At 44.7% G+C, this 9,995-nt stretch overlaps 1 protein-coding gene across 1 annotated transcript; it reads left to right on the top strand.

The window, feature by feature from the left end:
* The first annotated feature begins 521 nt into the window (after window positions 1–521).
* LOC121290464 (protein transport protein Sec61 subunit gamma-like) lies at window positions 522–981 on the top strand. The gene is made up of 2 exons (XM_041210902.1): window positions 522–553; window positions 616–981. The coding sequence occupies exons 1-2, from the start codon at window positions 522–524 to the stop codon at window positions 938–940; spliced, it is 357 nt and encodes a 118-aa protein (XP_041066836.1). The 3' UTR covers window positions 941–981.
* The last annotated feature ends 9,014 nt before the right edge of the window (window positions 982–9,995 follow it).

Raw genomic sequence — 9,995 nt, 5'->3', positions numbered from 1 at the left:
CTGGTATAGATGCAAAAATTATGAACAAAGCATTTAAATAACATCTTCAAACTGCAAAGGAACACCCTCAGCTAATATGGAGAGGCTACACCTGAAATTTTCACCAGTCTTCTCTCTTTAGAAATGTTTGTATTAATGGCAATGATTTCTGTTTAAATGTCATGATTTCAAATCTTGCAGCTTTTTAAAAATTTCTTTAATTGTTTGATTCACTGCTGCTTCTCTTTCACGAATGCCAAACTTGAAGACTGTTCCTCCTTCTGTTCATCTTTTTGTCGTGACTGTTTTCTGTCTCTTGTATTGCCCTTCAATGCCTAACAGAGGTCCCTTTATATTATTTACCAGTTTCTACTTTCCAATGGCAATTTGCAGGTCATTTACCCAATTAACATTCTCTCTTACAGGGTTTAGATTACCAACTTTTCCTCTTGCTGGAATCTATAAAGGGAATTGTTTGTGTTTCAGTGCTGTGGTGATCACAACAGTGCAATCTGAGCAGTAAAACAGGATTTTTCGGTAACATGGTGCAAATAAAGTGTGATGAACACATACAGTAAGCATAGTCTTTGATTTGTCATTGGTTGCTTGTGCACTTAATATGTTATGAATCCACAGATTGAGTTTTCTGGCAGGCATCAGGACCCTGATATCCTCAGGGTTCCCAGTCCCAGTTAAGGAGGGAAGGCAGGCTGCACAGGTAAAAGGGAAAGGGAGGGACAGAAACGAGAATACAATAGATCAAGAAATGCAGTTTGTGGAGCCCAGTCGTCAATTTGTAAAGGATTCCATCAGACTTGTGAAAAGATGTACAAAGCCTGACAGGAAAGAATTTCAGAAGATTGCCATGGCAACAGCAATTGGAGTTGTCATTATGGGATTCATTGGTTTCTTTGTAAAGCTCATCCACATCCCCATTAATAACATTATTGTTGGTGGTTAAGACTTTTCAACTGACCTCATGCAGTTAGGGTGGGGAATGAAGATGGGAGCACGCCAAGGAAAATTTATTCAATATTTTATGCTGTTATAAATCAATAAAAGTCTCATTTGGAATTATAAAATGGCCAATGGAAGCATCTGAGGCTGTGGGCCAGCTGGCAACTCAGGGGAAATAGGCGCTGTAGATGTGGGTGGGAGACCGGAGGGCACCTCAAGATTGAAATGTCCTCTGAAGACTTTTGAATGAGAGTCAAGTCAGAGGGAGTACAGCTGCATTAAGTTTCAAGGGAGTAAGGCAAGGCTGGATGGTCTCTACTTTAATGCCAGGAGTATTACAGGTAAAATGGATAAGTTAAGGGTGAGGATTGACACGTGGAATTGTGATATAGTAGCCATCACTGAGAAGTGGTTGAGGGAGGAGCAGGATTGGCAGCTCAATGTTCCGGGATATAGAATCTTCAGTTGAGAGAGGGGAGGGGATAAAAAAAGGTATTGCATTAGTTAAGGAGTCAATTACTGCAGTAAGGGAGAGATATCTTGGTGGGGTGGGGGAGGGGGTGCAGGGGTGGGGGCCGGGCGGGGAGCACCGAATGAAGTTTTGTGGGTAGAGCTTAGGAATAGAAAAGGGGCAACCACATTGTTAGGTGTTTATTATAGACCCCCAAATAGTCAGCGAGAAATTGGGGAGCAAAAACGTGCACAATTCGTGGAGGTGTGTAAAAACAATAACAATAGGGGAATTATGTTCGGTGATTTCAACTTTCCCAACATGAATTGGGATAGACATAGTGTTAAAGGCTTGGATGGAATGGATTTCTTGAAATGTGTACAGGAGAACTTTTTGGGTCAATATGTAGAGGGTCCAATAAGGGATCGCGCAGTACTGGATCTAATTCTGGGGAATGAAGCCGGACGGATGGCTGAGGTGGTGATGGGGGAGCATTTTAGTGATAACGACCACAACATGGTACAATTTAAGCTTGTTATGGACAAAGAAATATACAAGTTGCAAAAAGATATTTTGGATTGGGGAGAGCGGATTTTAGTAAAATAAGGCAGGATCTGGCCAAGGTAGACTGGGAACAGCTACTTGTGGGGAAATCTACAGAAGAGCACTGGGGAGCATTCAAAAAGGAAATAGGGAGGGCACAGGCTCAGCATGTTCCCTCTAGAGTGATAGGAAGAAGTAACAAGCCCAGGGAATCATGGATGACCAGAGATATTCAGGATACGATGAGAAGGAAAAGAGAGGCTTTTAGCAGGTACAAGAGGAGAAAATCAGTGGAGGCATTAGTGGAGTACAGAAAGTGCAGGGTGGAGCTTAAGAAAGCAATTAGGAGAGTAAAGAAGGAATATGAGAAAGCTCTGGCTGGTAAAAGTAGGGAAAATCCCAAGATATTCTGTAAGTATATCAATGGGAAGAGGATAACCAGGGAAAGAGTAGAGCCCATTAGGGACCAAGGGGGCAATCAATGGTCGGAGCCAGAAGACATCGGTAGAGTGTTGAACAAATACTTCACATCTGTCTTCACCCATGAGAATGAGGATGAAGGTATGGAACTCTGGGAGAGAGACTGCAAGGTTCTTAAGAAAATTGATATAGGGAGTGACAAGGTATTGGAGGTGTTGGCAGGCTTAAAAGTGGACAAATCTCCAGTTCCAGGTGATTTGTGCCCCAGACTACTGAGGGAGGCAAGGGAGAAGATCACAGAGGCTCTGACCCAAATTTTTAATTCCTCTCTGGACATGGAGGAGGTGCCAGAGGACTGGAGAACAGCTAATGTGGTTCCGCTATTTAAGAAGGGTTGTAGAGATAAGCCAGGGAACTACAGACCAGTGAGTGTCACATCAGTGGTAGGGAAACTGTTGGAGAAAATTCTGAAGGATGGAATCTATCTCCACTTGAAGAGGCAAGGTTTGATCAGGGATAGTCAGCATAGCTTTGTCAGAGGGAGGTCATGCCTAACAAATTCGATTGAATTTTTTGAGGAGGTGACCAGGTGTGTAGATGAGGGTAGTGCAGTTGATGTAGTTTATATGGATTTCAGCAAAGCCTTTGACAAGGTCCCACATGGGAGACTTTTAAATAAGGCAGAGGCACATGGTATACAGGGTAAATTGATAAGATGGATTCAAAATTGGCTTAGTTGTAGATGTCAGAAGGATGCTTTAGTGACTGGAAGCCAGTGTCCACAGGGATCTGTGCTGGGTCCCCTATTATTTGTCATATAAATGACATAGATGACCATGTGGAGGTAGGATTAGTAAATTTGCGGATGACACAAAGATTGGCCGGTTAGTTAACAGTGAGGTTGAGTGTCTTGGGCTACACGAAGATATAGACGGGATGGTCAAGTGGCAGATGAAATTTAACCCTGAAAAGTGTGAGGTGATACCCTTTGGAAGGAGTAATTTGACAAGGAAGTATTCAATGAACGGCATGACACTAGGAAGTTCTGAGGAACAAAGGGACCTTGGCGTGTGTGTCCATAGATCTCTGAAGGCAGAGGGTCATGTTAGTGGGGTGGTGAAAAAGGCAAATGGCACACTTGCCTTTATCAATCGAGACATAGATTACAAAAGTAGGGAGGTTATTTTGGAGTTGTATAGAACCTTAGTGAGGTCACAGCTGGAGTACTGTGTGCAGTTCTGGTCGCCACATTATAAGAAAGATGTGATTGAACTGCAGTGGGTGCAGAGGAGATTCACCAGGATGTTGCCTGGGATGAAACATTTAAGTAATGAAGAGAAGTTGGAAAGAATTGGGTTGTTTTCGTTGGAGCAGAGAAGACTGAGGGGCGACCTGATCGAGGTGTACAAGGTTATGAGAGGCATGGACAGGGTGGATAGGGAGCAGCTGTTCCCCTTAGTTGATGGGTCAGTCACGAGGGGACATAAGTTCAAGGTGAGGGGCAGGAAGTTTAGGGGGGATATGAGGAAAAACGTTTTTACCCAGAGGTCTGGTATGCGCTGCCTGGGAGGGTGGTGGAGGTGGGTTGCTTCACATCCTTTAAAAAATACCTGGATGAGCACTTGGCACGTCATAACATTCAAGGCTATGGGCCAAGTGCTGGTAAATGGGACTAGGTAGGTAAGTCAGGTGTTTCTCGTGTCGATGCAGACTCGATGGGCCGAAAGGCCTCTTCTGCACTGTGATTCTGTTAAATGTTTAAAAGCAGGGTGGGCATCTACAGCTGTGGCTTGATGATCTCCACAGCTCTGGGAGGGGAGACTTAAAAGTGGTATTGATGGCATACCAGTCTGCCGCTGGGGTCAGGCCCACTCCAGACAGCTGGTGGCTTCGGGATGGGTTGGGGGGGAGCGGTTGGTAGATGGTGGAGGGGGGAAGGGGGTGCGGTGTAAATGAGGACTGCTCCAATGGTGGGAAGGCCCTATCTCCATTGGAAAATGACCCCTAATTAGGAACTTATGTGGCATAAGAAAGTTGCCAACTTTCTTCCCCACCCACCCCTGGGAAGCTCCCCCAAAGGCAGGAATGAGTGGGGAAGGTATCCCGACGTCTCCTCCTTATTTTACCACCCTTTCCCCACCTCTAGCCCTGTCTCCATGGGGCCAGAACAATTCAGCATCACAATTCTGGTAAATTGCCAAAAATGTCTTCTGCCCTTAATTAAGTCTGAATTAACGTGCTGCAGCGTGACCAAGTTCATATAAATTGTGATGAATATTAACCTGGAAATTCCTCTGGAAGACATGGGGTGGATTTGGGGTGAGCTGGATTTTCTACAAACCAAGTGGTTGTTCCTCTAACGTTGTTCCAAATCCTGAGATCAGATTCTTTTTCATAATGTGGATGGCTGCCTGTATAGAAATGGTACAACTGGACATCCACATGAGTGGAAGTGCTCCAAAACTGATAACTTATTGTTGTTCATGGGATGTTGCTGAAACAACTGGGTTGCAATAGCCATTGAATTCCAGAACTAATTCCATATATAAATAACAGAAAAGAGCCCAGACTCTCAAAAAGATTAACTCTATGGGAGCCCTGTTTACGCGGCTGAAGAGAACTATTAACTTTTCTTGATTGGCATCTTTATGAAATTATAAAAGGTTATTTTTATGTGATCTCTTTTGTCAATGTCTCAATGATTAAGAAGTTTGAAGTACTTAAAGATTCTATTATTGATATTTTGATGGTCTGTTTAATTGCCACTTACATAGGGTTGTGGCACCAGCAGTTTTTTTCAAAGAATTATGAGTGGGTGTGTTTTTCTAAGAGGTTTCACACATGCCATTGTTACTGGAGGGTTCATTGGTTCTGTACACAGTGTATTCTGGATCAGTGAGCATTCCATGATTTGGCATGGAAGGTATGCAGATTGGTTGGGGGCATGAATTGGCATGAATAAGATCTTTTGAATTTATCTTTCAAAAGCTTCCCAAATTCAAACTATGGTTCGTGACTCCTCTGAGATCCACGAACCACGCATCATGGAGAAGCTGGCCTGACTCCATGAAAGTTGCAGTGGGCTACGAGAGACTTGCAATGAAGTCGGCCAGATCAGGTGTGCAGCGTGTGGGCTCACTAACCCCGCCCTTATCCCATGCTGACAAAAATTGGGGGTGCCAGGAATCTCAGAACCTGGTCCCACCCACCATTTTTAAATGGCTCCAGGGTCCTTCAGGAGTAAAGGCCCATGATCGCAATGCTTGTGCACTAACAGAGTATCCTGCAAACCTCACCAGATCCAGCAGCCAGCTCATTAAGGGCCTGTATCAATTAGATTCTTGCTTTAGACATTTGAACATTGATAATTGTTAGATATCTCTCTTAACAACACTGAATGCCCATTACGACTCTGCAAATATTAGTGCCCAGCATTAATAAAGCAATCATGACAAAAAAATGTGACATTTGTCATCACCCTGTCATTATCACTGAATTTAAATGTGGCTGTTTTCCAGACCTGGCCCCATTTCCTCCAGAAAATCCAATAGGCTATAAAGTGAACAGGGATCCAACTGTATAGATTACTCACCCACCACATTGATGCTGCTAAATTGGTGTCATTCATGAATTAAATTATAATAATAGCAAAATACTGCGAATGCTGGAAATCTAGAACAACAACAAAAATAGCTGGAAAAACTTAGCAGGTCTGACAGCATCTGCGGCAAGGGATACAGTTGACGTTTCAGGTATGTATGAACTTTCATCAGAACTAAGGCATATAGAAATGAGATGAAATATAAGCTGGTAGAAGGGGGTTGGAGAGGAGAGCTCGATAGAGGGCCATTGATAGGTGGAGGCCAAGAAGAGATTGCCAAAGATGTCATAGACAAAAGGACAAAAGGGTGTTGATGGTGGTGATATTATCTAAAAGATGTGCTAATGGGGACATTAAGGGAAGCAAGCTACTGGCAGATGGCCCTTATGCAGGTGGGGTGGGGGGAAGGGATCGAAATGGGCTAAAAGGTGGAGATGAAACAATAGATCGAAATAAATTTAAAAATAGGGAAAATAAAAAAAATATAGTGTAAAAAAAAAAAATGATAAATTATTGGAAAAAGGGGGATCAGAAAGGGGGTGGGGATGGAGGAGAGAATTCATGATCTGAAATTGTTAAACTCAATATTAAGTCCGGAAGGCTACAAAGTGCCTAGTTGGAAGATTAAGTGCTGTTCCTCCAGTTGCATTGAGCCTCACTGGAACATTGCAGCAGGCGAAGGATGGACATGTGGGCATGAGGGCAGGGTGGTGTGTTGAAATGGCAAGTGACAGGGAGGTCTGGGTCATGCTTGCAGACAGACAGAAGATGTTCCCCCAAAGCGGTCACCCAGTCTGCGTTTGGTCTCTCCAATGTAGATGAGACCGTATTGGGAGCAGCGAATGCAGTAGACTAATTTGAGGGAAGTGCAAGTGAAGTGCTGCTTCACTTGAAAGGAGTGTTTAGGCCCTTGGACAGTGAGGAGGGAGGAACTAAAGGGGCAGGTGTTGCACCTTCTGCGGTTGCATGGGAAGGTGCCGTGGGACGGGGTTGAGGTGTTGGGATGATGGAGGAGTGGACCAGGGTGTCCCAGAGGGAATGATCCCTGCGGAAAGCTGCCAGGTGGGGGGGTGAAGGGAAGATGTGTTTGGTAGTGACAGTATGCTGGAATTGGCGGAAATGGCGGAGGATGATCCTTTGAATGCAGAAGCTGGTGGGTTGAAAAGTGAGGACAAGGGGGACCCTATCATGGTTCTGGGAGGGAGAGGAAAGTGTGAGGGTGGATGTGCGGGAGATGGGCCAGACACAGTTGAGGGCTCTGTCAACCACCGTGGGTGGAAAACCTCGGTAAAGGAAGAAGGAAGACATGTCACAGGAACTGTTTTTGAAAGTGGCATCATCAGAACAGATGCGACGGAGGCGAAGGAACTGAGAGAATGGGATGGTGTCCTTAGAGGAAGTGGGGTGTGAGGAACTGTAGTCGAGGTAGCTGTGGGAGTCGGTAGGCTTATAATGAATATTGGTGGACAGTCTATCACTAGAAATTGAAACTGAGAGGTCAAGGAAGGGAAGGGAAGTGTCAGTGATGGACCACGTGAAAATGATGGAGGGGTGGAAATTGGAAGCAAAATTAATAAATTTTTCCAGATCCAGACAAGAGCACGAAGCAGCACCAAAACAGTCATCGATGTACCGGAGAAAGAGTTGTGGGAGGACTGAGTAGGACTGGAACAAGGAATATTCCACAAATCCCATAAAGAGACAGGCATAACTGGGGCCCATGTGGGTACCCATAGCCACACCTTTTATTTGGAGGAAGTGAGATAATTTTAAGGAGAAATTGTTCAGTGAGAGAACAAGTTCAGCCAGATGGAGGAGAGTAGTAGTGGATGGGGATTGTTCGGGCCTCTGTTCGAGGAAGAAACGGAGAGCCTTCAGACCATCCCGGTGGGGGAGGGAGGTGTAGAGGGATTGGTTGTCCATGGTGAAGAGGAGCCGGTTGGGGCCAGGGAACTGGAAATTGTAGATATGATATAGGGCATGAGAGGAATCGCAGATGTAGGTGGGGAGAGACTGGACAAGGGGAGAGAGACTGGAGTCAAGATAGCTAGAAATGAGTTCCATGGGGCAGGAACAGGCTGAAACGATCTGTCTGCCGGAACCGTCCTGTTTGTGGATTTTGAGTTGAGGTAGAAGCGGGCCGTCCAAGGTTGGAAAGCTTGTGAGGTTTGAAGCTGTGGAGGGAAGATCTCCAGAGGAGATGAGGTCAGTGACAGTCCTGGAAACAATGGCTTGATGTTCAGTGGTGGGGTCATGGTCTGGGGGAGGTAGGAGGAAGTGTCTGCGACTAAAATTATGTTGCATAGCCTAAAGTTAGGATATCAATTTTTATTTGTGCTGAAGTTCAATATGTCACTGCATTCATTGGTCCTAATATATTATTGCAAATGACTCCTTGCTATGAAGAGCTCATCGGTGTTATAAAAAAGATACAAAAAGGTCAGGGTGGAATAGAAGCTATGCAGTCGTGTAAAAATCAGTATCATTATACTCTCAGGATCAAGGAGTTAACTCTTCAATGACCTGGAGTCATACCTCACACAAAGAAAGATAGTTGTGGTTGTTGGAAGCCATTAATCTCATCCCCAGGGTCACTGCAGGGGTTCTTCAGGGCAGTGTCCCAGACCCAACCATCTTCAGTTACTTCATCAATGACATTCCCTCCAATATAAATCTGAAATGGGAGTGTTTGCTGATGATTGCACAATGTTCAGTTCCATTCATAATTGTTCATATCATGAAGCAGTCCATGCCCACGTGCACCAAAGCCTGGACAACATTCAGGTTTGGGCTGATAAGTGGCAAATAATATTTGTGCCACACAAATGCCTGACAATAACCTTCTCCAAAAAGAGGGAGTCTACCTCTCTTTGATGTTCAATGAAGTTAGCATTGTTGAAGCCCTACCCTCCACCTCCAATCAACAACTTCCTAGGGGCCACTATTGATCAAAAACCTACTGGAGCAGCCACACAAGAGCAGGCCAGAAGCAGGATATTCTGCAACAAGTGACTCTCTTCCTGACTCCTGAAAGGCTTTCCTCCAGTTATAAGGTATGTCAGGAGTCTGACAGAATACCCTCCATTTGCCTTAATATGTACAGCTGCTAAAACACTCAAGAACCTCAACACCATTCAGGACAAAGCAGTTCGCTTGACTAGCACCCCATCCATTATCTTAAACATTTACCCCCTCCACCACCAGTACACAGTGGCAGCAGCATGTACCATTTACAAGGTGCACTGCAGCAACTCACCAGTGCTTCTTCAACAGTATCTTCCAAACCTGTAACCTCTGCCACCTAGAATGACAAGGCAGCAGGCAAATGGGTACACCACCATCTGCAAGTTCTGCTCCAAGTAAAACACCACCCTGATTTGGAACTATAAATCACTCGGTCAAAATCCTGGAAATACACTGTGGTGTACCTACACCACATGGAGCACAGCAGTTCAACTTTCTTTCTATCATTGGAAAGCTGATAGCCTGGCCTGAGCTATATTTGATCTGGAAGGCCCCATCATACAGCTGACCAGGAATCTCTTGCACTTTTGCAACCTACCATTAGCATACGTTGGAAGCATATGCTATTCAACCACTGTTTGGCCATGTTGTGAACACACCTTGGCTTTCTGGAGTCCTGGAGCAGAGGCAAGGACACTACCACTGCACCACAATACCTCTTTACCACAGTGATCCAAGAAGACAGCTCACCACCACTTTCTCAAAGCCAATTAGGAATGGGTAATAAATGCTGGCCTAGCCAGTAACACCCACAACCTATGAATGAGTGGCAGCAACAAAAATCTCTGCTGAGTACTTCTTTATTTGGTTTCACTGGGAGAACTCAGTATTTGTTACAGCACAAGGAAAAACACAGCTGTATCAAGTAGACCTCGTTATAGTCTGGTACTTCCTGTAATATTAATTGCATGTTCCTTGTCTTTGGAGTGCTACAAAGAACTCAAGCTTGGCCTAAATAGCCAAGTGGTTATGGTACTGGGTTTGTAACCCTAAGATCAAGAGTTCAAATCTCACAATGGC

This window comes from Carcharodon carcharias, chromosome 18 (genome assembly GCF_017639515.1).
Source record: "Carcharodon carcharias isolate sCarCar2 chromosome 18, sCarCar2.pri, whole genome shotgun sequence".
Lineage (NCBI taxonomy): Eukaryota > Metazoa > Chordata > Chondrichthyes > Lamniformes > Lamnidae > Carcharodon > Carcharodon carcharias.
This window is presented reverse-complemented; position numbering and strand designations above follow the sequence as displayed.

Bases quoted from the DNA above. Each gene is read 5' to 3' on its own strand.
- LOC121290464 (XM_041210902.1), top strand. From the start codon at position 522: ATGGTGCAAATAAAGTGTGATGAACACATACA. The intron at 554-615 runs GTAAGCATAGTC...ATGAATCCACAG, and splicing joins AAGTGTGATGAACACATACA to ATTGAGTTTTCTGGCAGGCA.